This window comes from Paralichthys olivaceus, chromosome 8 (genome assembly GCF_024713975.1).
Source record: "Paralichthys olivaceus isolate ysfri-2021 chromosome 8, ASM2471397v2, whole genome shotgun sequence".
Lineage (NCBI taxonomy): Eukaryota > Metazoa > Chordata > Actinopteri > Pleuronectiformes > Paralichthyidae > Paralichthys > Paralichthys olivaceus.
This window is the reverse complement of record NC_091100.1, coordinates 9,774,130-9,800,902: the sequence shown is the minus strand read 5'-3', so window position 1 is coordinate 9,800,902 and position 26,773 is coordinate 9,774,130. Positions and strand designations below refer to the sequence as shown.

Genomic DNA, 26,773 nt, shown 5'->3' with positions numbered 1-26,773 from the left:
TTAAAAGCTGCAAATGGAACAAATGTCACACTACACCAGCGGTCTGTCAGCTCTGTAACTGTCTGGCAACACCAGCAGAGGGCGCCAGAGGGTGTTAGCTGATGAATAAATACATGGGCTCAGCCATGATAAGCCCTATGAGGAGGAATGGCACAATCCAGTATGATAAGTATGAAACCTTCATGATATACAAACACAACAACAACACTTGGAGACCATGTTCACATGAAACTAAACACCCAGAGAGAGCTGCTTGCGCTCATCGCTCTTCTTCTCCCCTCACTAATGGCACATTGGAGAAGACGCTCACTGGGACTGAAGACAGACATCATTCCAAATGGCACTGGTTTTAGAGAGAAATGCATTGTGGACCATTTTCCCTGGCTTGTTCTCTCAGATCACAGATTCCACAGTGATTTAAAATAAAAAGGATGTCCAGGTTTGTGACATGATCCTGTTGACACGAGGAAGCAGAGGACAGTAGAAGAGGCAAAAGGCATCATCGCCATGCAGAGGCTTTGAGACTGTATAGAAGGTCTGTGTGTGACGGTTGAGGCCGTCCGCCATTGTGCCTGGAGCTGGTGCAGCACGTTTTGCCAGGTTTCGACGAACAGTTGTGCAATGAAAAACTGGATGAAAACCACATGTTCGATTCTTGGCTCGTCTGTATCAACATTCACTCGTCCACACGCACACAAAACCTGAAGCTCCTGTTTCAAGACTCTCATCATTGAAGATCTTTAGAGCAAATGAATTCGCTTAAACCTGCCATCATGTGTTGTTCTTCTCTGCGGTGAGTGTGTTTGCTGTATAATGAGCTGAAGGTCGTCTCAGGTTAATATTTTACATCAAGCGTTATGTAGATGCAAACAGATAAATACAGCGCGGTCACCCAGCTCCAGGCGGTTTCAGAAAAAGGGGGTCTGGGCTTTGTGCAACGTCGTGATCCATTTTTATGGTGAATGCAAAAACTCGACTGAGAAACAGGGATCTTGTGTTGTTGTTTGAATGTGAGGCCCTTTATCTTATATGTATAGTGTCCAAATACGCCTCCTGATCTTTTCTGTCAAAACCAATATTAAGGAGACGTCGATTCCCACTACTGAAATAATAAATTAGATGTTTCTGTGTCAAGTTTTTACATTGAGCCTCGGTTCTGGTCCATCATGCTGTGTGTTTGGTTTCTGTCGGTGCTGCGGACACAGTCAGCCCCGAGTGGCCTCAAAACAGCTGGGTCTTTCTGACTGACTGGAGCCAAGATGGCGCCTCACCAAGACGAAGAAGAGTCTGAGCAAAAGACGTTAGCAGAGACTGTCTGCTTTTACGTGGAGGATTTTGGAGAAGCCAGGTCTCTTCTTCAGAGCCTGAAAGAAAAGGATGAAAGAAGTTCAAAAATCTTAATCTCATCTCTCAATACCCGAAGGACAAATGTTTTTTTTCTCTCTCTCTCTCATGAAATTCACCTGAAGAGAACTTGCTTCACAGAAAGAGATGACTGAACACGAGGAGAACTTTGGCTTCTCTTTCACAGCAAAAAGAGCGAGAGATAAAAATACATTCTGGCTGTTTGCAGCTTTTGGAGAGGTTACCTAACCGTTGTGCAAGTGCACCATCTTGAGTATAATGTCCAAGAAGAACTCACTGTAAAACTGACTCATACACAGATCTTTAAAAAAAGCTGTGAAATCCCAGGTTTTACTTATGTTTTGTTGTTGTGTGTGGTCAACTATAAAAAAATGACCCGAGCCTCTCACACTGACTGAGCAGCACAGCCACAACCGGCAGCCAAGCACTGGGACCCCAACCACTGACTCATGGTTTAAATGGTGAGTGGTTGCAGTAAAAATAGATACAGCTCATCCTCTGAACAACTATTAGCTCAGCTGTTAGTCATGTTAATAAAGTGGTGGTAAAAAAAAGAAACAGGATGCGTAAGAAAGTTCAAACGTCTGTTTACAGAGCGACCCTCCGTGTTAGTCATTACCTTCACACAGTCAACACTGACTGCCCTGGATGGATGGAGGAGTAGTTATACAATAAAGGAATGAGTGTATGGATTACCAAGTGAGCAAAGGGGGCCCCAGAACCCCCTGGCGTCTAAAGCCCCTGTCTTTTGGTTGGTTGGTTTGTTTGTCAGCAGGGTTGCGCAAAAACTACTGAGTGGATTTCCACTAATCTGGAGGAAGGGTGTGGTTGGGCCAAAAAAACAACACATTAAACTTTGGCATTGTCCTGAATACAGACACAAGACGTTTTTACTGCTTTCTTTAACATTGTGTCATTGGGCGTTTTGACATTTTCCCAGGATATAATTCATGGATTTTGATTAAAAAAAATCAGGCACACTTAGGAAATGGATATCTGAGTGTGTGAAATTTGTTGCATCTAGATTGGATTTAAGGGAACTGTTGGGCCTTAGCAAAGGCATGAGCTCTACTGAGTAAAACTAATAAAAATGTATGAATTATAAACTTTATTTAAATAGTACCTTTCAAAACACAGTTAAGGTGCTTTGAAGAATTAAAAGCATTAGAGCACAAATATAAGAATGAAAATGTTACAGATGAGAATTTTTTTTTTTAAATTATTACAAAAGTTGTTAAGATCGAAGCCATATTAAAAGCAAAGGGCCATTTTAATCGTTAATTATCAATAGATTTAGTAGTAAAACTCTGAAGGTAATGGAAATCTTCCATCATTTCTCTCTAAAGCTAAAAAAACCAAATTCTTGAGTGTGTTTACTATCATGATGACAAAGAACAAATGTTCACTGAGAAGAAACAGGCATAAGGAACATGTGAGTGTTAGGTCTGATGCCACGGTTACCTGCAGCTTGTTCACCATCTCATCAAACAGTTTTCTAGCTTCAGGACTGTTGGGGTCCTCAAAGTAGTCTTCTATACCGATCTGCACCACGATGGACTTCAGGTTGCGGCAAACACCTACATGAGAGGACGGAGGATTTAGTGTTTATCATGAATTCATTTGTCTTCATCAGTAATAATCTATTTGTCTGTAGTTGCATCTTAGTTTTTCAAAACCTTGAAATGGAAACCTACACTATTTTAGAGCCATTACATTAAACATATGGAAAATATTTCTTGGTGCCGGATTTTAATAAAGTAACACGATCCCTCCCGATCACTAAAGTATCTATCTATCTGTCCCTTTCTCTATCTATCTATCCATCTATCTATTTATCTATCTCTCCATCCATCTATCTACATAGATGAGATTTCTCTGTCGTCAGTGGAGTCTACTCACTGTTGAAGTGGAGCAGGGCTTTCGGTGTGACCGGTGTAGATGTGAGCACCAGCATCTCCAGGCCCTTCAGGCCTTCTCTGCAAACCTCTGCTGCCACCTCCTGGTTGATCTCACTCACATGGTCCAACTCCAGCACCTGCAGACGCATGCAGTTCCTCGCTGGAGGAGAAAATCCAGCACATTTGATATAATTATTATTTTTGTTGATAATAAATAGATTGTTTGGATACAAAACCTGGTTAAATGACTTTTTCAGGATATTTGAACAATACTACGACAATACTGATAACCGTGATCATTTCAGTCACTGTAGTCATGATACAAACTTTTCTCAAAGTCAGTAGTATAGAAATGACTCCATGCTGAATGACATGTTTTAAAAGGAACTATTACCCAGTGAAGCCAAACCCTGAATGCCACATCCGGCCCCTCCCACACCAAGAGCACGGAGGTGTGGCCAACATCTTCCGATGGTCTGCAGACATCGGTTACTGAAACGAGCTGGTTGTTGGCTGAAAGAGACGGGAAATCAAATCTATATAGAGTGATTTCACTAACAATTAGTTATCACAACATATAAAGCATTTATTAAAGTTGTAAAGATACTTCTGTACATTACCATGGGTGTAGTGGTGCCACCTGTAGGGAGATGATGTCTCTACAACCTGCTCCGAGGGCCCAGATCACCTCTTGACCAACTGGGTCTGTGGCACTCCTGCAACACAATGGATACAATTACTTAGATTTATTAATACAAATATGAAATCTGCTGTAACTTTATATGAATGTATAGTTTTATTAAGGTAAGATAAGGCCGAGGTGTTGGGATGTACCTGTAGGTGACAGCCTGCAGAGCTCGACAGTAGCAGCTGGCCAGCCACAGGGAGCGATCCGTCAGCAGGTTGGGGCAGTGGGAAATCTTCAGTATCAGCAGGTTGCTTCCTGTGGCCTTTAGCAGTGCCTCCAGACCCTCCTCCAGACAGCCACTTACACAGAGCCGCGAGTGAAGGTCAACAAGAAAAGACGGAGACAGAGACAGAGGAAGTACAGTAATTCTCCCGTCCTTCATAACAGCACTTATGGTACTGAAGAAAATGTTCTTGAAAAAGTTAGTGGCAATATGCTGCATGCAGGAAGAACAATTTAAGAGCATCTTCAACCTAAATAAAATGCTTTCACCCTCACACAGGATTTAAAACTCTTTCCACTTTATTTCAGGAAAGGAAAACTGATATTTTACATGCTGATCATTATCAAAAACATCTGTGTGCAATCGTATATTCTCCCCTGGCTTCCTCTCATCTGCATCGCTAGCGGTACACAAAATATTAAGTACCTCCCATTGATGGCGTAATATTTTAAAAACCATGTGCAAATCCTGAGCTGCGCTGCATGTGCGTCTCACCGTGTGCTTTTAAGGTAGTCCTCCTTGGTTTCCTTCTTGCCTCGCTGTCGCGGTTTGAGGTTTTGCAGGATGAGGGAGTGTGTCTGAGTGCACCACTGAGACAGCGTGCTCAGAAACTATGAGAGAAACATGGTGGTGACAAGTGAAAATCTTCAAAATACACAGCAAAGATGCTCCTGCATCTATAACCCTGCTGATTATTATTGACTTGTGTTCACCTTGGAAGAAATGCGAGCGTTCTCCAGGAGCACTCTGGTCCACACGGCCGGGTGACGAGCCACAAACTTCCAGTCCCGGCAGACCTCCGCAGCTCTCAGCAGGGTTTTAGTGTCCAGGTAAGTGAAGATGCAGAAGAGAGCCGCACGCATCTTCAGGATCTCCGGACTGATCACCTCGTTGGATTTGGACGGGCTCTTTTCATGGCGACACGGTTTGCTGTAGACTCCTTCTGACCGACCTGTGGGACAGACCAAGGACGAAAGCATTTCTAGTTTATTCTAGAAGGGCCCTCAGAGAGCACAACAGTCCCATGATGAAACCACACCTAAATTTACTAGATCCAGATTGAATCTAGATCTGCATCTTGCACAAACTCAATAATATCAGCCTCCTAAACACACCAGACTTTTTTTTTTCATCAGAATCCATGATTTGTTCTCTGTGAAATCAAGATAAATGTTGAATAAGTTAAAGGGAAAACAAATAATTCCTGTATCCGTACCCTCTTCTGGATCCAAACAAAATTCAATAGATTCTTCCCTGACCTAAACCACGTCCTTCCACTAAGTTTCGAGGTGATACGTCCAGTAGTTTTTACATATTCCTGCAAAATATGCGACAAATTCAGGCAATAACCCAACATCCTTGAAGATGATAAAGACAATAATTCTCCTTTTCATTTCTTATTATAATAATTTCACAATAATCACGTATAACATATAATCTTTATGATTATCATTGTGTAAAATAAGTGAATTCAGTAAATTAAACTCCCGGGGGAAAGTTTTTTTCCTTCTGTTACTGCACGACAAGCTAATTTTCTAAAGCAGATTTCTAAACAACAAACTGAGGTAAATACCAGTTAATGTGAACAGAAATTCTGTCACATGGTGGCGCCAACCTTCAACAAGACACCACATGAGACTACAAGTTTTTTTTTCTCTTTACTTGCAGTATATTTATCCGTGTCTCTCTATTGGCTGATACCACGTGTGCAGTGCAGGCTCAGCTTATCCCTCCCAGCAAGATTGCTCCTGGATGACTCATTTCATCTTTGGCCTTGGAAGGCGTCTGTTCAAAACCATCAGGGCTATGAACCATTGCTTACACTCTCACTCTTTTTTCTCTCTCTCTCACACACACACATACATACACCACCTACGCTCAAGACCGCAAAATTAACTAAAAAAGCAGAGTTGTGTGTTGCACGCTGAGGGAAAAGTAGCTACACACCATCTGATCAAAGCTGGCAGAGGCTCTCCCAATAAGGAGAGCTACGTCAGAGCGGAGGAACGCCAGTAAACATGTTGAGCGTTACGTGAGAAAAATGTTTGAGCTTAATGGGGCACTCATACGAATTTGTCATAGGGCTCTGGCCCAGTTTTACTCCTTCCCAGACTGCATCGCTCCACCTGCTATTTGGACGAAAGACGACAGCAGGCGGAGAAAAGTGGAGAGCAGCAGCAGCAGTGAGTTTAAGGATCTTGGCAGCGCAGGAAGTGAACAGAGAGACGTACAATCTGTGGTGGAGCTGAAGAAATGTGCCATTATGATTAGCGGTCTTTTGACATGGCTCATTACAGACTGCACAGAGGAGAAACTGAGGCGATACAACAGACAAACAACGTCGGACAATTACAAATATGTTCACTGTCTCTAAAGTTAACTCATCAACTACACTGACACAACACACAGAGAATAAAGTAAATATATCTCAGGGAGAATGGAGCTTTTGATTAAATCCCAATTATAATCACTACAACCAACCATATTAACTGACTTTTATCAGCCCTAAACAGTGTTAGTGTATTAATAAATCATTTCCTAAAAAATCGAGAGCACAAATGCATTAAGGTGTGTTTGCATCAAATAAGCAGTAAGTCATCGTTAAAAATAAAGAAATTAGTAACAAGAATACACAAAAAACAAAACTCACTGGAGATTTAGCTTCTGGCTTTTTTGCATTTCTTCTAAACCACAGAAACAGTTTAACAAATAATCCTCATTCAATATCTCCATGGAAATGTAGTAACTGGAGTTACTGTGGCGGAAAGGTTTGGAAACATCAAGTAATTGGATGATGTGTATCTTAGTGAGGACGCTTATTGGAATAATGCATTCCCCAGCCTCTTCCCCTAACCTTAACCATCCAACTAAATGCCTTAGCCTATCCCTTAGCCTGACCCAAACCTAATTCTGACCCTAAAACCAAGTCCTAACCCTCAAACACTCCATTGAAAAAGGAAAAATTGACTGAACAGTGTACAGCTTATGACGCCCTTTTTCTACCTTAATCTAAACCTTCATTCCATTTTTTAAAATAAAAATTCTTTGGAAGATAGAATACGGACATTCATGAGAGGGTTTGTGTTGTCGTTACTCATGAAGTGTTAATATTGTCGCGTTTACACACTGCAGCAGATATGAGGCAGACTCCCTCCAAGTTGACCATATATGCACATGTCTGATCCAACCCATCCACTCTCTCTCTGCTGCTCGGACCTCACACCAGAGAGAGTGTGTGAGATGAAGTGTGTGGATTTCTAACCAGCACCAGAGTATCTGAGGCCTCACCTATGTTAGGGCGGTATCCTGCCCTGCCGTGGTGGGGATAGGGCGCAGCAGACTGCTGTACCTCAGCCACGGCTCTCCTCTCCTGTTCCCACATCTCCACCTCGGACTCCGTTGTCCTGGAGCCCACGTCTGACACGTCTCCCTCATCGCCTTCCGTGCTGTTCCTGTAAGGTCGCCGCTGCCAGTTCTGGATCGCCTGTTTACGGAGACCCCAGTTCCTCGAGCCGCATCCGGGGGAGCGCTCGTAACCGCCCTCACCCAGCCGACACTGCATGTGATAGTACTGAGCCTCGGTACAGTCCTCCATGGGATGCATCTCGACGCTGTCACTGTCATAACCACCAGATCCCTGTGACACGGACTTGATCCGCCCTGATGCCCTGCAGCAGAAGAATGGGAAGTGGAGCATGAGTGATGATTGAAAGATTGTTTTTTTCTTTTTGAGGAGAACACATCTGACACATGAAAAGTCTGTTACACATTAGGGCTGTTGGGATGAATCTTGGGAAACAGCACACACACAAGTCTAGAGACTAACCTTAACCATAGTTATTACCCTAACCCTCATCCTAACCTTAATCTAAACCTAACCTTCAAAAATGCCTTCACCTTAAAGTTTCATGATTTAGGGTTAAGTGAAGAGAGTGTGCACCAGAAAAAAACTGCCCTTCAACTCATGTTTTCAAGTCCCTGTGACATATTCCACAAATATAGACATCGCAAATTTTAGTGAAACAAGTGGTTTTGCTCGTACAATGTCAAAACGATTATCAACAGATCATTTTCACTGTCTGTGTAGCTTTGAACTGCACAAGGCCGTCAGAGAGAATAGCTAAGAAACCAAATCTCTGGAGGTACACATGGTACATAGTTATAATAGGTTTCATTCTTTATTCAAAATGACAAAAAAGTTGAATATAAAAAATAAAAAAGAATAAAATTGAAATGAGATTAGATAGGAAGATTAAAAAGGCTCACTGCACATCAACGGTACAGACATGATCAACATGAAAATAAAGGCTTTTTCACTCTAGGACATTGTAGGTGGCTGATAGTCAGAGCTGTAAACCACCTCCTCTGTTAAGTGATGGTTTTTCCCAGTTGGCAAAGATGGATTCTTTCACTCCTCTTTCAATCCATCAGTGTTCTCTGGCCAGAATACAAACATTACCATCTTCAATTTAGTGCCCCTGTTTGTTGTGGTGTAAGTGAACTGCTGAGTCATGGCCTGAGGAACTGTCTCTCCTATGCTGTGTCATCTGTTTGAGTTGTTTTGTTTCTCCAGAGCAAACCTTGTTGAATTGGACTGAATAAACCACATTGTTCTGTTTGGGTCTGATTCACGTTCTTGCACCCTCCTGTCTTTAAGATAAATGTCAAGCTAAAGACAGATTCCTGGGAACAGTCTGTCTCTGACTAAAGGTCATAAAATACACTTGAACATGCATTTCAAGCTTATTAATCCACATATCAAAAACACTGTGGTTTTGTAAAGGTCTTGTGGGTAGTGACCAGCAGAGACTCCTGGAAATTACTGCCAAGAATTAATCTTTCTCTTAAGCCTTGGCTCTTAAGCCTTCACTATTTTCAGTAAAGATTTCTCTCTACCCAGCAGTGTTGGTATTCAATTTGACTTAACCCCTTCTAAAACCAGACGTTGCAGTGCGACTGACATGGTATGGCAGCATCTCAGAGAATTCATAGTAGAACGAGGGCAGCTTTTGTACATATGTGCTGTGATGGTGCTTAAAATAACCTCAGAGCTGGCACAAGCAATGAACGGTTACAAATATCAGCCTCTGAAAAAGTAGGACATTTTCCTTTTCTCAGAGTCAAATCATCTGTTTAAATCGTTTTGGGAATAAAAAAGAAAGGGAGTCTGATCCTGCAAGTACAACCTACATCAAGACCTACAAGTGAACATGAAGAACAGAAGATGAAATATATACGTTTAGCCACAAATTAAACAGCTTGTGATTACTGCAGGAACTGCTAACTTATTATTTCAATGTGTGATTCCACAGTAGCATCAGAGAGAAGTAATCTGTAGAAGGAACACAGAGACTCTTGTATTGATTCTTTATGTGCAAATACATTTTTAAAAGACTTATTTTTTCTTTATGTAAGACATAAAAGAATATATTAGTGATCATTATAGAGATTTCAAAAAGTAAAGATATTTTGGTGCAAATTTGCCACATTTCTAATGAGAATCTAAATCTTCACTGATTACGATCTATTTATAACATGAGACAGGAGGTTCTGAGGGATGTTGTTTGGAGTATCTGTGTGTGTCCATGATTCAAAGGGGAAGGCCTGACAGGTTTTGTGAGATCACATTAGGAAACACGTTCACGTACCAACTGGGGACGACAGTTATGTTAGTCAGGGTATAACGGCAGCGCCATGTGTCTGAAATCTCCAGCAGAGACCCGAATATAAAAAGTCACACCTCATGTCCAATCTCCATCTCAGTGTCATTACTCAGTGAGTCTCAGTCTTAAAACAGGATCTATTACATCACATATCCGTGTCCAACACTATCGTGCATTTGAATATGTTAATGTTGATCGTCAGAGTGTGGAAACGCATGTAAGAGGAGGAGTCACATGATTCTTAGGTACATCTGTTACTGTTTCAATAAATGAGAGCAACAACTAACAGAGACTCGTTATCTTTTTAGTGTTTAGTTGAAAAAATATGATAAAAATCTATTTAAATTTCCAAATTTTGTCATTTAAAACAGGGTAAAGGAGCAAATCCTCACATTTGGTTGTTAAGCAGTTTGCTTGATAATCAACAAACGATTTGTTAATTATGAAAAATGTAGATGAATAATTTGCCGTTGACTAATTCATTTATCTAAAACTCCATTTATCATGTGAGCACCTAAGTGTTGTTGATGCAGCAGAAAGTTAATGTACTGAAACGTACGATCTACTGAGACAGTGCTGTGTCTGTGGAGATATCTACAATATTATGTCTTGCTTTTGAAATTTAAACAACTGATGGAAAGGCAAAATTATTAAGTGCCATAGGTCGCACAGGTTGTAACTCTGGCACATCCACTGGTTTCATTAGCTTTCTGCTGCTGCCTTGTTGGCCAACATTAAACCACACAGGACTGACAAGTGTTCCCCCGAAGACCAGGAGCAGCCAGCACTTTGGATGGTGGTTACAAGCTCTGTGACAGTTTCACTACAGCACCTCTCACCAGGTAAGAAAGATGAAGTGCACCAAATTTATCTGACAGGAAAGAGCAGCAAAATCTCCAGCGGGACCCAAAAACTGATTCTTTTCAAATAAACAGACACATTTTATAGCTCCCTTAACAGCTGACCGTCAAAGAAGATTCTGAAATGTATATTACAATCTAAAGAATGGTAAATCATGTATTTATATAGCGCTTCACATTCTTCACACATAATCAGTGCATCTATGGGCAGCACTTTTTTCTATGGGGAGTAATTGGGGTTCAATATCTTGCTCAAGGACACTTCAGCATGCAGATGGGATCAAACCCCTGACCGCTCTACCCCCTCAACAGCGGAGAAGTGGTTAGCACTGTCTCCTCACAGCAAGAGAGCTCCCAATCTGATTTCTGATTGGGCCAGGGTCTTTGTGTGTGGAGTTTGCATGTTCTCCCTGTGTCTGCATGTGTCTTCTCCCACAGTCCACACATGCTGGGGTTTAGGTTAACTGGAGCAATGTGAGTGTGGGTGTGAATGGTTGTCTGCCTGTGTTTGTTGGCCCTGTGATACACTGGTGACCTGTCAGTCTATCGTGCCTCTCGCCCAAAGTCAGCTGGGATTGGCTCCAGCCCCTGTGCGACCCTCAAAGGATAAGCTGTTTAAATAATGGATGGATGGATCTAAAGAACACTGCACAAGAAACACTCTTCCTAATCATACTACCTGTATTAAGGTAGTTAAGAACAAGAGTAATCTTATCTTTACTTGCTGTTAGTGAGAGGACCAGTACATGAGGATTTTCACTTGTCTCATTAAGCTCCTTATGGCACAGTGAAACTTGGGATGGTTTACAATTCCAACTTACCCTGTGCTGGGGGACGAACGTCGGTCTGATACCTGGTACATGCCTCTTGTGCTTCCAGAGAGGCTGGAATTTCTCTGCAGAGACACAAACGCAATATTATCGACTCAGTACTTTTAACTTCCTCAGATGTGTCCATGGCTTTGGTATCATATACACAGAGATGTGTATAATGGAAATCTACAGTATATGAGAGTTTTGATAGGCATGTTAGTTTGCAATGAGATAAATTTGTATTTTGAAATAGTCAATACTACAATAAAGACAATAAACACAAACCTAAGTACCAAATGCTCTTGATACCATTATCAACCAGTTGTCTGTGTCCATCAAACAGACTGATTCATATAAATCTAAAAGGGAATAAAATCATGTTAGTGGATGGGTCTTAAATGAAAAAAAGGTGTTTAGATATCTTGTTCTCAAATGAAGTGTTGGATAGAAAGACTTGCTGACCAACAAACGAGTAAAGATGCAGCTCTGAAAGCAAGTGTATCTAGTGGTGGATGTGTAATCTGCCTCTCACTCGTTCTGTTTGCCCGAGAGCAAAACCCTCCTTGTTCCTCTCACATGCTGAGTGTAGTGTTTGTACGTGTGTGCGTACATCCATGTGTATGTGTGAGGCAGTGCCAAGTGGGAGTATGTGCACCTGACCGGCAACATGTCACAGAGGGAAAATGTGCAGGAACTCAAACTCTCTCTCTCTTCTCTCTCTCTGTTCTACTCGCTCAGCTTGCTATTGGCTTAGTGCCAATGGAATAGGACCATGGAGGAAATAGGCAAACACACAAACATTGTTTTTTTTCTGACCAGGCTGCAGTGAAAAGACAAATCTCACACAATGGACGAAATAAAAAAACACTTTTGGTCAAAACTCAATTTTTCCATTTATTTCTCCCTCTTGCTCTCAGCAGCTGTCAGTCCTACCAGTGTGACTGTAAAATCTGTCTCTCGGGTGGTGACGGGCAGAGAGATGGAGAGGCAGGGTGTGAAGGTGTTAGTTGGCTCAAAGTGTCGACCACTGTTTGACTCCACATGTGTCCGTGTCATGATGATTACTCACACGCACATGCAGAGACATGACATGTCATCGACTGATATTTAAATCCAAAGAGATCATTGTGCTTTAATCATGGGTGTGTTGTACAGTTATGCAAATTAATTATTTGCAAATACATAAAATGGGTCATTTTGTTTATTTGGAAAAACTGGTTAGGGACAACAGAGCAAACTCTATGATAAAACCACAATCAATGTGTAGATGAGATAACATAATGGGAGTTTAGCGATGAGGCTTTAAGGGCACTGTTGGGCCTTATGTGCCTTACTGAGTGTCAGTCTAGTTACTGTTTACAACTAAAATGCTGTTAACCAATTCCAGACGTCTTTACAACAGGCTACTTATTATTACAAAAAAAAGCAGCACTCACACCACTGACTGCTCTCTATAAGGTGAGTGAGCCGAAGATGCAGATAAACATCTCAGGTATCAGTGATGCTGATCTGAAGAGACGAGGATCACGTATGTGAAAATTGAAGCAGAATTTCTCTCGGGCAGATCTGCACCACGTTACATCTAATTTAAAATCATGCTGAAACCTTGAGCAAGAGCTGGTTTCCATGGCAGCACACATTTGTGCAGAGTGGACCAGGTGACCTCTTCAAGAGGTTTGGAATAATTATTTCAATAAGTGACATTTATAAGAACAGACAATGCTGTCTGTGTCTTTATTTTTATTTTTCTAACTCACAGAGGCAAAGCAGAGAGCAACATAAAGGAAGACGTGTTAAAGAGCTGATGTGTGATTTCCGGAGGCTTTTGTCCAAGCACACCCTCTGGTCAGGATGCCGTCTGCCTTCATATTTCTACTGTTCTGATGCTGAATACTTAGACTCCTGTTCACCTTGCAAACACAAGTCCTCACACATCCTCCAGTGGGTGAGCAGCACTTGATTAAACAACAAAATGCTGTAGATACAGTACATAAACGTTATGGTCTAATATATGTAGACATCCCTGCAGGCCCATGTTAGTGTAAGCTGGGTTTGGAGCTGTAAGACTGCATGCACAGAGCCAAGTGCATAAACAAATGGATTTCAGAAAGTAGCGTGGTAGAGCAGGGATTTTACTCTTTCAAAATTATGACTTTATGCTTGTAAAATTATGACTTATCAGCATTATTAATAAATTACCTGGCATCCATTGCCCTTCGAGGCCTGAAGGCTGCAGCGTCCCAGGCTCCCGTTCGGTGTTGTGCCGCAGCTGCTGATGATCTGCAGCTGTTTTTCGGCGCGGTCGGCTCGGTCCAGCAGCTCCTCGATGAACTGCTGCAGACGCACCTTGGCGTTGGCTTCCCGCGCTGCCGTCTCCTGAAGGAACTGGTCAATCTGGGCAACCTCCCTGCGGGCAGAGGGGGGAATTGGTGATATTATCGGCACATTCTTTAACCTGGATAACAAACAATCTTAAACTGACGATAGAGAGCATCAGCAGAACTGCCCTTGTGACAAATATTTACAGCTCACATGGAGAGGGGCTTAGCAACAGGGTGGGCAAAGCAGACAATTACCTTAGGCCCTGATTATGTTCATCCACAGCACCAACAATTTTGTGAGAATCGCTTTACATTCTATGATCAGACAACTGCAACGACAGCATGGTCAGAAACCCCCGAACAAGCCTCCATATCACAAGCTTCATAAATGTAGAGGTTTGGTTTGAGGGAGGGTGGTGGTGCACTCAAACTTTACTATTATTAGGTCCCTTTTGCCTGAGGCTCTCAAAGTCCCTTGAAACGCTCCTGCACATATTGAGCAAATGGTCCTTATGTGACTTCAAACTTTTTTTTTCCCTCGCTGTATTTTGTCAAAACCTCTCTCACATACAGAGCAGCTGCTGTCCTGCCCTTAACACACACTGAAGGCTGGTGACAGAGATAAATACACAATCCAAACACACAGAGAGAGAGAGACAGAGAGGGGGTGAGAGAGAAAAGAAATGGAGGGTGAGAGAGCAGCTGGATATTTATACCGCAGGCAAAGGAGGGCTAAGTTCATCCTTCTAAGGGACAGTGTGTTACTCAGATACAGAGGCAGGATGTCAGGAAACCTTAGTGGTTGTCTGCAGCCATCTTTCCCTGCAGTCATTCTGTTTGTGTCGTCTGAATAAACAGTGTGTGCATGATTAATGTTCTGGTCATAAATGTTCCTGAATGTGCAGATGGAATTAGTCAGATCACATCAACTCAATACCTTTCAGCTTGAATAATGAACTGTAGAAGAAGTCACTGATGTATAGCACTAATGAACAGCCTCTGTAATAATGGCCTCAACCTGGTGAAAGTTCAAATCAACCAAACAGAGCAAGTCAAACTGCTCCCACAGATAACGTATAATAGATAACCTTATATTTGACCTCAGTGCCGGCTGGTGCAGTGAAAAATACATTCAATGGGATGCAGATAAACTTTACCTGAGCAACACCACATACACACATTCCCACATACACATAAGCTGCTTTCAGGCATGAACTCCGGAAAAGAGTTTGTCTTTGACATATGAAGAAAACAGCAGGAGACTGTTCCAGACACGTCCCTGTTGTTGTGAACGTGTCTGGAACGACTCAGGTGACGGGTAGAGCAGCAGGAGGCAGGCATGACGTATAAATTCAGCTGCAGACATCACGTGTTTTCGTTCCCAGCTCAAATACACCGGCCTCAGCCAGTAACACTTAACACTCTCGAATCTCATCGTCTTTCCAAGTTCACATCTTTGTCAGCGACTCCCGTGCGACTCCCCTTTAACACCCAGGGATGTGTATCCTCAGCAAACGCTAATGACAAAGAAATGTAATTGAGATATTTTACAGTTTAACGATAAAATGTATTAAAAAAAAACAATATATTGATTTTTTATGTAGAATTTTCTTTCCGCATTGTTTATCCTTGAACATATTCGTATTGGTAAAACATATATGCTAATAATGCTCATATCAGTCAATTTTTATTTGCAAACTGATCAGTCAGGCTCTAATGACTAATCAAATATTCTAAATGTTGATGATTTATCTCTGTAATTCTGCTGATAACATACTTTTCACATCCATAGCTTGTCTCCAGCCAACACAAAGTCTCACATCCCCTTTTCTGTTTAATTTTGATGCCTGTTATTCCCAGAAGCTGCAGACGTCTACAAGTCTTTTTCCTTTTTCTTTTGTGTATCTATGTTTGTGTCCTTATAAACAGCCGGAGCCTCCGCTGTCCAAACAATGCAATCAGGAGAGATTACCAAGGCGAACCAGTGGTCTGACCTTGACAAAGCCAAAGGAGCCTTAAAGAGTTCACTGAAGAGAGCGAAATGAAAATCTTTGTTTTACCACTTTGAATTGATCATTTCTTCATTTTCTATTTCCCACATCTTTAACATGTCATGGAATAAGGTGCTTATCCACAGCTTCTTGCAGAAGCATTTGTTTTTAACATACTGTGTGAAGGAGGCTGATTGAGGGATGTTTTCACACCTACTTTAAAATACTCACAACTTATGGCTGTTACACAATCTAGAATCATCTCCAAACGGTACCAAGGCTCAAAGTGAACGCTCTTGAAACGGGGACATTCTGCGATAAAAATAGTTTGATGTCTGGCACAGTTAACTTTCCTCATCTTCAGGCAAAGATTACAGAAATACAACTCCCAAATTAACCCAGGTGAGTGAAGGGAGAAATGGAAGCAGAAGTGCCATCATATTTGTGAGTAAATAATCAGTGTATCAGTAAATTATACAACAATTAAGTGGCCATTAAGTCTCCTCTTTCCTTCTGTGATCAATCTTTGTTTAAAGCTCCTCTCTTGGTAATTGCTCATAATGTGTTATAAAATTATTTTATCTACACTGGGCTCATTGAGTCACGTAAAAAGATTGAACAGGCTCATTAAAGAACACTGTCTCCACTGCTATGAGGTGACACTTCTCATTGTGGAAATCTACAGAGAGAACATAAAGAAAGTGTGTTTAAGTCATGAATTGCTTCAGCTCTAAGATCCTCTGTGCAGTGAATTCTTAACAAACAGTAAACTCTGCTCTCTGCTTCTGGAAGAGGACATTTCAACATCCATCTGACACAGACTGCATCAACGAGGATCTCTCAGACTTACTGGAGATTCAGAAACAGGAGGAGGCAGAGAAAGTAAAAGCTTGTGTACTAAGAACATCAAGAATATTGGCTCAGGCTGTTTTAGATCATCTAAGGACGTGGAACAGTCTAAAGGTAAGAGAGACAAACATATGGATTCTGTTATTGGATGGATATAATGTATACTGTATATCTGAAGAAATGTGAAGGTGTCGGGTCAGTTTCAGTTTGTAACTGTGTAAATAATGAAGAGATTTATCTTTGAAGTAAAGTGCCACAACTGAAAAACTGCATCAGAGAGAGACAGAGTCAGTGAATTATTTCTGAGCCAGAAGAGACTTGTTGAAATGAACATATGGTGGAAATTGATGTAAACAAGCAACTTTTTTTTTCCAATATAAAAGTGTAATTTATTCTGGTTTAATATTTAGAGCTGTACCTAATGTGATGTATAAGTAAGCAGCCTGAAGCAATGGTTGCTCATTATTCAAGTTAATGAACAGAGTGAATAGAGTGTAGTTCTGCCATCAAATAGCTTCATGAATCCTTGAAGGAGCAGTTGTGGAGCTTGGCTTGGATGTGCTCTAAATTAGACCATTTCCGTTTTGGCATTTAAATGTTCTCATATCCATAATTTGTCTCAATCAATTATTAATCAAACATTACCAGGTTTCTGTTGTTACTGGAGACAGAGACACCCTCATGTTGGAACCAACACAGGAAACCCTTTACCCCATTTCCTCTGTGACAGGAGGAAACACACAGAAGAACCGGACTGCCTGGCCGTCTAACCACTGAACTGAAGTAACCTCACCCTGCATACGTGAAATTCCTAAGGGAGAAGGAAGGGAATCAGGGAGATGAAATAAAATGAGATACATGGTGGAAGGTGGGCAGCAGGGAAGAGAAGAAAAAGAAAATCTCCACCGGATCCCGAGAGATGTTGCAAAAGAGGTAAGACAGGAAATAAAGGGGAGGAGAAAAGGAGAAAAAAAAAACATGAGAAGAAGGGAACAGCCACAAAGAGCGTGAGAGAAAAACACACTGCAGAGACTAAAGCAACAGACGGCAAAGAGAAATCTGCAGTCGTGTGAAAGCAGAAAGAAGGGGAGGTTTGACAGAGGAGAGAAATGGGATGTGGCTGCTTCCTGTTGCCAATCCTAAATTCAACATGCACACACACACACACTTGGCTCTTGCAGCGTGTTCCACTCCATCTCTTTCGAATTAAAGTCTCAAGGTGACAAACATGTCAGCGTGTTCACCCAGATGCTGCTAGAGAAGCAAACCACCATTTTCTTCTGGCTGATGAACAGGTTGTTAAATCTGAGGTGTGATTCAGGGAAAATGAGCCAGCGGAGGTTCCGTCCTGGATTTATATCGTCCTCATCACAACAGTTTATGTCGTGTGAGTTTTGCTGAAGGTGTTGCATAATTTCGTACCTCAGACAAACCAAACATCCAGGTACAAACATTATAATGCAACAAATTAACGGAACACAATTGAAACAATCCCCTGAATCACCCCAGGTCACATGCTTTTAACTACATAGCAGCCAAGTGGAACTTGAGGTGAGCATATCTTCAAAAATTAATGCAAATGAATGCACCATGCCCATGAACTGTCAGGGCAGTGTGGGAGGGGCAGTGTGTGACCTCCACTGTCGCCATGTTTCTGACAGAGAGCAAACCCATCTGTTTGGTCTGAGTTTTGTGGTGTGCCCTCTAGTGGAATATGTGACCAATTACGCTCAAAATGCATCTGGTTGTCTAAGCAAACGTTTGGTTAAACAAGTATAGCTCCGGCCTATGATGTCACTCAGGTCTGTGCATCTGACTCATACACATGATTGCCAAGAGAAGTACACTGCATTATGTATTTATACGGTATGTCATCATGTTTTTGTCCACAAGTGTATTTTTAAGCTGTCAAAGGTTCTTATCAAAACAATTTGCTTGTGTAATGGGTTGATGAAAACAATTGATTGATGATGACTGAATATTGTAAACTGTCAGAATAAATCAAATATCGGCCACTTGTAGTCAGGTTATACAGTTGAAGTGAAGCTTTGTATTTCATTTTTTTCTTGACGTAAGAAAAGAGCATTATAGTACTTTATACTCTTTCAAGTTCAATTTGAAAGCTGACAAAAAATGTTGGTCAAATATAAAAATATTTCTCTATCCTGACCTCACTGAAAGGTAGAAATTAAAAAACATTTGCTCCTTTTATGCCTGAATGAAATGATCTAAACTGTTTTTTTTATTAAACAAATTTAACTGGGCTTGGAAAACCTCAAGAAATATCTCATGCTGCCTGTGCACAGAGAAATAATGACTCGCTGAGCCATGTTTCATTTCCCTTCTACTTAACAGCCACAACAAGAAGACACAGAGCTGCAGCAGGCCTGATTAATACAGCTCGTCTGAAAGATTCTGTTTAAATGTTAATTCCAATCACTGGTCAGCCTCCTTTCACCATTGTCATCCTCTCTGGCCATTAATTCAAAATTATTCCTCATTAATATTTAGAGCAGCAGTGATTGACTGAGAGGATGTTATACGAATACAAGCTTAACAAAGGAAAGCCGCTCGTGTGTCTCCCTGTTTTGACACCTGGATCTAATAGTGTCTTTTTTTTCTGATGAGACAGATTCAGTAAATTGTGTTATCGTGTCACAGTGTCACATGTATGTGTGCATTACATACACACACATAACACAACACAAAGGAAGGCAGCATGAGGAGCAGTGTGGAGAGTACGGTGACATGAGATGTGAGACAGAACAGGATGAAAGGATGAGAAAAGGGATGATGAAAGAGACACAGGCTGAAATGTGCTCCTTTCAAAACCCTCAGGAATAAAAATGCATGACTGGTTTTCCCAAGAAGCCACTAATCCAGGTCTTGGCTCAAATCAATCAGAGGAAAGTAAATATTTTATTACTGCTCAAACACTCCCAAAATGGCTGAATCAACCAGGGATACAGCAGGACGGTGACGATGACGAGCGTTTTACCATACGTTCACTTAGTCCCCTTAAATTCAACCAAGCTACACCGAATTTCACACACTCATAGATATCACTTCCTTTTATGTGTCTGGTTCTTTTTCCATCAGAAAACTGAAAATGTTGAAAAACGCTCCATCTTGCAAGAAAGTATAACAACATTTCTGAATCCACCCCCTGATCCAGATTCAACATTTAATGGGTTCTTCGATAATATGTCCCCAGCAGTGGACCAGGTTCACTAGAGCGCAATTTTTTCTAAAGTTTCCAGCGAACGAGCGTTTGCATCATCCTACCTCTTCACCTTTTCCTCCCTGTTCAGATGGTTTCATCCAGCCTCAAGGACAAACATGTCAGTTTCTTCCATCTAATGAGAGGAACAGCCCATTAATCCTGCTCTAAATGAAGACTAACATTCACTGGATCATACACACACTACAATCTGGATTCACATAATAACAAACACAACCCTTACAAGCCATTTCATGAACAATGTGGTGTCTCTGTGCATAAACAGTACATGTCAATTAATAGTTGTGCAGCATTCTGATAAATCCTTAATGTTAATAACATTTCTGATATAGTCTGTATATTGTACTCTGTGCATGCATTTTTCATAGTCATCATCAGCACTTCATTATTTTACCATGATCCAAACTATTCACTGGCAAACTATTCTCTTCCTCCTGGGTTTAGAAACATGTTCCCCCTCTGTCTCCTCATGTTTCAACATGTGTTCGTTCATGTTCAAAAACAGCCTTGGTTATAGTATCTATCTTTATAGCAAGTCCTAACCATTTCCAAACGTCCTAGATACAATGCAGATCACGTTCTTGCACAGATTTCTTAGAAAGCCGTCAGAAGTCTTGCTGTGCTCACCCTGCGTGTTTCTTCCTCTCTCTCTCTAAGACGCTGCCGATAATGAGGCGAGTTCTCTCTCTCCGCCCTGACAGCCTCACTTTGCATTCAAGATTGCTGCTCAGTGAAGAGTGAGCGTGTTTTCTGAAGGAGCAATAGAAACAGTGAAATAGGAAGACGCTTCAAGCTTCCAGCTTCCATATGGGACACGAGGCCGCTCTTACTTTATCATGGCTGCTTGTAGGAATAAATCAAGGTGTGGATCATATTCACACAGGACTGTGTGTGAATATGATATGAAACTCTCACTCTCAGGAGTTTTCCCTGTACCACTCTCCTCTCGTCACTATGCAGGAGCTGGATACAATATCACACACCCCTGCACTATCTGCCCATGCAAACTGCAAAACTGGGTCTCTCCCACCCTGTTGGACAGTATCAGAAACCCTGAGCTGAGGTATCACAGATTTCCAGAGTAAAGAGAGTCAGTGCATGGGTATAATACAAATAACAGTATAACACAATCTGACATGACACAGCAAAATATCCACAAATTGAACACAAATGCAACACCAGCTTCATAAATAAAAGCTTTTCTTGTACGTCAGTTGTTTTGTCTCTAAGAGCCATGAAATGTCTCAAGAATTAATAATTGTCAAATAACCATCTAATCATTTTAGCTCCAACTTGTTTCAAGACTGGAGTACTGGATTACAAACTATTACACTTCTCTAAATGATGCTCTATCAACACCCTGAACATCTCATGCAAACGTTTCCCCAGAGAAGAGAAACAATTAAGTATTAAAAACAGCGCCAGTGAAAAGGACCTTGGACTGAACAGCCTTTTTAAAAGCTACAGACAAGATCAAGGTTTATTGCAAACAGCTCTTTAAGTGGATCCACTGGAACAATATGGAAAAACTAGCCTATAAGCAATTCTCTTAATTTCAAAAGAACCAAATAAACCTTATCGTGTGTCATCAGGTGATCATTTTTCATTTCTCCTCAGGCTCCAGTTTCTGCTGATTCCAGCTGCTCTGCTTTATTCCAGCTGCTGTTGAAGCACTTTACATCTGTGCTCCAGAGACCTGACGGCTGCAGCTACACTGTGATATTCATCATTATGTATTGTCAGCGAGCGTTACAGTATTATAGCAGCTTTTCTGTGCGTATTCTTGTTTGTGAATGTTCTGCACGCTGGGATTATAAAATAAAGACAGGATTGAATTGAACAACTGTACCTGAGGCAATTTACACGTTCCATAATGATTCACAGCGTTTCTGAATAAATTGTAGAATAAATGATCAGGTCTGTGTCTCATTATCATGCGTGCTACTGCCACTACCAGCAGCAAGAGCCATTTTGTAGGAGCATCCTTTGTGACTCACACTTTTACAGTTTTACATTTACAACGTGATGCATGTATTTTTAAAATCGCACAGAGTTGGAAACATTCTCCAAAGTCACTGGTGAAAATCAAAGATAAACAAGTGTGAGGATGCGGTTGTTGGGCAGAAATGCTAAAGCCAATGAGCTGCTTAGTCATCAACACTGCTGAACACTCACACAAGTGTGATTCTCTTTTTCCATCTCTGCTCTGAATGAGCCGACTGTTTGACTGCCAGCTTCTCCTCAGAGAGACAGGGACAGTGTGTGTGTGTGTGTGTGTGTGTTTGTGTGTGTGTGTGTGTGTGCTTGTGTGTGCTTGTGTGTGTGTGTGTGTGTGTGTGTGTGTGTGTGTGAGAGAGAGAGGGTGAGGCTGGGAGCTGCTGGCACAGCTTGGAGGCATTCACACAGCCCTGGTGAGGAGGTTTTTAAGATTAAGACCTTCTCAGATTGATGCTGCCGGGTAGCTGTGGTCATGTAACAGCTTCCTGCTTCTTGTAACCTTCACAAGAAGGAGGAGGCACTGAATAGAAGAAAAGTACATTTGTCGTCGTCTCATTCAAACCAGTGAAACTGTGTCTGTGTCATAAAACTATGGAGTGAGACTAAGGAATAGGAAACGAATACAGGTGAAATAATATATCACTTTCGTTAACCTGTGTTAATGTTGATGTAAAACAATTAGACAAGCACAGTCCAGACATTTTCTTAAAATTATTCAGAGACACTGTAAATGAGAATACAAAATGTCCAAGTCAATCGCTGGGAACATTTTCAGAAACTTTTCCTGCCTCAGAGTAAAAATATCCGGAAATACAGAAGGAAAAGGTCCAGAAAATTCACAATGTGAGTGGGCATGTGTGTGTGTGTGTGTGTGTGTGTATATACAGTATATATATATATATATATATATATACACATACATCTCTATGTGTGTGTGCTGTCACTGATGTCTCTTTTAAATCAGTGAACAGCACACATGCAGTGCAGAGCTGAGTACAGTGGTGCGTCTGTGATGAGATTAGAGGCCTTGGAAAAAAGCCCCTCTGCCTCTGACCTACTGTTGACATTCAGGCCTTATAAAGGGACCGAGGGGAAGTGATAAAAACCAAGAGGAGAGTAGAAAGACGAGGCTCGCTGCCCTGATGGATAAAGACGTGACACAGATACAGGACGACTTTAATATGAGTCTCAAAGTGAAGCTCATCAACATTTGATGATTGTTTCAGTAAAGAAAATACAGCAGGGGCTTTGTGTTAGAAACAAATGAAAACTAGTTTTTAAAAACTACTTACTTATTAGATTGTTATTGTGCCTCACGTTTACCTTTTCCAAACATGTTCATGATGAATAAGACCAGGATGACTGTTTGACACTGGTAGAATATTTTCTTGTTTCAAATTCAACACCATACATCTTTAAAACCTAATTACTGAAACTGGAAAACAGCAATATATAATAATATATAATAATATAATATAATGGTAGATGAAACAATGTCTTCTGTAAGAATAATATATCTAACATCTACCCAGTCAAACCCATAGCATCAATGTTTGGAACGCACAATAAATCATCCTGTGTTTAATACCAATATAATCTCTGTACACAAAAGAAGTACACAAAACGCTGACGGCTGTTTACATCCAACCCTCCATTCAGCCTGAGCAGCTAACCGTCCCTGCAGGGACACAGATGCACACCACATCTGGCGGGAGGAAACTATACGAATTACACTATCAACAGAGAGGTAGAGGTGAAGGACAGAAGGGGGGGTGTACGAGTGTGTGATTGCATGACAATGTATTTTATACAAGCACGCTCTCTATAACATTCTTATTGTTAAATTGAGGTAAATATGCAGTTAGTATATAAAAAATTGATTTACTTTAAAGTACAATATGTAGGCTCGGCCTCTAGGGTCTCTCAATCAAAACAATAACAAAATACCTTATTTTATGACCTCATGGAGCAGTGCGGGATTATGGGAGTTGTTGTCTTCACTACACTGCTAATAAAAATCTACCGGATGAATCTCAGATGCAAACCATGTTCATGGATGAGGTCATGTATTTAACTTTCATTCAGGTTACGCAGCAAAAGACAGTGAACACAAAAGATTCCTTATGAGTGACCAATACAAACAGTGGCATGAAAACAGCTGACTGGCCAACAGTGAGCTTTCCTTCGTCATACGTCGTTGATTGCCCTGGTAGTTACAGCAGAAGTACACAAGTCAACAAAATATATAACATAGGTCTCGTCATTTTTTAGACTTATTAATGAGTTACATTTTATATCTTGAAACCATCTTGAAAAGCCTGTGCAACTTATACTTCAAAAATATCCACATTTGTGTTGTGTGTTGTTTTTGTCACTCATACACTGTGAACACTTCACATAGTAAATACTAAAGCAGACCTGCTGAAGTGTATAATGAAGCATGGACTTGTGAATTTTATTCAGTAGAAGAAATATAATTTACTCACTGCTGTTTGTGGTTGAGCTCCGCCTCCTTGTTCACCAGATCCTGTTTGAGGTTTGCGAGCATTTCCACCGACACGTCCACCTGGCGAGAGAGCTCCGAGGCCTTGTCCTCCAGGTCTTGTTTCTCCTGGCTCAGCCGCTCGCTCTCTTGCTTGGCCCGCTCCAGCTCGGAGCTCTTCCTCTCCAGCTCTGCCTGAAGACGGCCGACACGGGCGGCTATTTTCTGCTCCACCTACAAGATGTGATAGCACATGAGCTTCTTAATGTCACCGTGTTGTGTTATACAACCCAACCAGAGGGGCGAATCGGGTTTTTAACTGAGATTCAGTTGTTCCCTGACAAAAGGTTTAATCAAATCCATAACTCATCACCATATTTTAGTTTGACCCGGTTTAATAAAATTCAATCATATCAGACATTCTTACACTTAACTTCTCAGTACCCTGTTGGTGATCCATTTGTTAACGTGTAACTTCACCCCAAGAGGAGCCTCTACCCTGGCAATTTAAAAAAAAGCCTTCACAGTGCAATTCTGGGAGGTCGGCCTAAGACAGACCCACCTTTGTCTGAACTGTGAAACTCAGACATCAGGAGAGAAACATTAGTCCTTGTGGAAGCTCTCAAAATGTGAGCCTGGAGATTTACTCAATCAAGTTGTTATTTTCTTTATTAATTCATCCGCCTTATTTTAGGTTCTGCAGTAACTACTCTACACTGTGCACTGTACTGATATCACAAAAGGAGGAGGGAGTCGTTAGTGATGTAAGATGCCACCAGATATTTTACCTGTGTCGAGGTAAAAGAGCAAAATCGAATTGTAATAGTCGTGTTTCTACCAACATACAAAGATTATGATTTTCTATCAGTTCAGATTTTGGACATTATCATTGATGATGACATTTTTAATGAATGGTTTTCACTACATCCTTGTTGACAAAGATCTTCTTGATAATGAGGCTGCTGGACTCTTTACAGGCGACACGTGACTCCCATCAGTACCATTTCACAGAGCAGATTCAGTGAACGTCTCTAACAAGGTCATTAATTTCCTCTGTGCTGCAGGCTCAATGATCTCAGAGCAGACTGAGGACATCAGGAAGAAAAATACTGCTTGCTCAACATCTGTATTAAACACTATTTTCATTCAGTGTCTTTCAACTGAAGGAATAGAGTGTATGTCAAAATACAGATGAATGAGAGATCGCAGGTGATTTCCATTGTTCCAGTATAGGTGGACTAACACTGAATAAGTTCAAATGGAACCAACTTCCAAATCTCTATGACCTTCAGAAAAAAAGTTATTGAAGAATATCTTGAACTCCTATAGGTTTTCATCCCGAACCCTAACCCTAATCACAACCCAAAAATCAAACACTAATCACAACCCTAACCCTACCCCTTCCAAAGGTCATAGAAGCTCAGGGGTGGTACCAATGGATCGCGCATAGCCACATTAGTGGAGATGGAACCAACTTCCAAGTCTCTATGACCTACAGAAAAAAAGTTATTGAAGAATATCTTGATCTCCTATGGGTATTCATCCCTAACCCTAACCCTAATCACAACCCTAACCCTAATTGCAACCCTAACCCTAACCCTAACCCTAATTGCAACCCTAACCCATATTAGGGATTAATTGGAATAACTCCACGCTGCTTGCTCAAAACTTGCTGAAATTTGGTGTGGTTGCAATGGATCGGGCATAGCCACATTAGTGGAGATGGAACCAACTTCCAAGTCTCTATGACCTACAGAAAAAAAGTTATTGAAGAATATCTTGATCTCCTATGGGTATTCATCCCTAACCCTAATAGCAACCCTAACCCTAATCACAACCCTAACCCTAATTGCAACCCTAACCCATATTAGGGATTAATTGGAATAACTCTGTGCTGCTTGCTCAAAACTTGCTGAAATTCAATGTGGTTGTGTGGCAGGTCACCCTTTATTAATCATGAAATGCACAAGTCTCTAGGACTTTCAGAAGAAAAGTTATTCAAAAATATCTTGTACTTTTTTTTAATAGATTTGGTGGTTTCACCATTTCCGAAGGTCGTAGAAGCTCGAGGATGGTCCCAATGGATCGGGCAGAGCCACATTAGTGGAGATGGAACCAACTTCCAAGTCTCTATGACCTTCAGAAAAAAAGTTATTGAACAATATCTTGAACTCCTATAGGTTTTCATCCCTAACCCTAACCCTAATCACAACCAAAAAATCAAACACTAATCACAACCCTAACCCTACCCCTTCCAAAGGTCGTAGAAGCTCGGGGGTGGTACCAATGGATCGGGCATAGCCACATTAGTGGAGATGGAACCAACTTCCAAGTCTCTATGACCTACAGAAAAAAAGTTATTAAAGAATATCTTGAGCTCCA

General features: G+C 41.2%; 1 protein-coding gene and 1 long non-coding RNA gene across 2 annotated transcripts in view; one reads left to right on the top strand and one right to left on the bottom strand.

Moving 5' to 3' along the window:
• Positions 1-1,166: 1,166 nt before the first annotated feature.
• The window catches only part of fbxo41 (F-box protein 41), a 290,646-nt gene continuing 265,039 nt past the window's right edge, over positions 1,167-26,773 (bottom strand). The window contains exons 3-14 of the mRNA XM_069530606.1: positions 24,396-24,625; positions 13,709-13,916; positions 11,519-11,592; positions 7,463-7,842; positions 4,888-5,126; positions 4,670-4,785; positions 4,098-4,250; positions 3,884-3,979; positions 3,658-3,776; positions 3,265-3,423; positions 2,827-2,942; positions 1,167-1,364 (exon numbers count right to left, since the gene is read on the bottom strand). Of these exons, the coding sequence (XP_069386707.1) occupies positions 1,302-1,364; positions 2,827-2,942; positions 3,265-3,423; positions 3,658-3,776; positions 3,884-3,979; positions 4,098-4,250; positions 4,670-4,785; positions 4,888-5,126; positions 7,463-7,842; positions 11,519-11,592; positions 13,709-13,916; positions 24,396-24,625 (1,953 nt within the window). The 3' untranslated portion in view covers positions 1,167-1,301. The remainder of the gene's footprint in view (positions 1,365-2,826; positions 2,943-3,264; positions 3,424-3,657; positions 3,777-3,883; positions 3,980-4,097; positions 4,251-4,669; positions 4,786-4,887; positions 5,127-7,462; positions 7,843-11,518; positions 11,593-13,708; positions 13,917-24,395; positions 24,626-26,773) is intronic.
• LOC138411203 (uncharacterized) lies at positions 16,593-21,789 on the top strand. Its single transcript, XR_011243858.1, has 3 exons — positions 16,593-16,784; positions 17,401-17,603; positions 21,529-21,789. It is a non-coding gene; the product is annotated as an uncharacterized lncRNA (long non-coding RNA).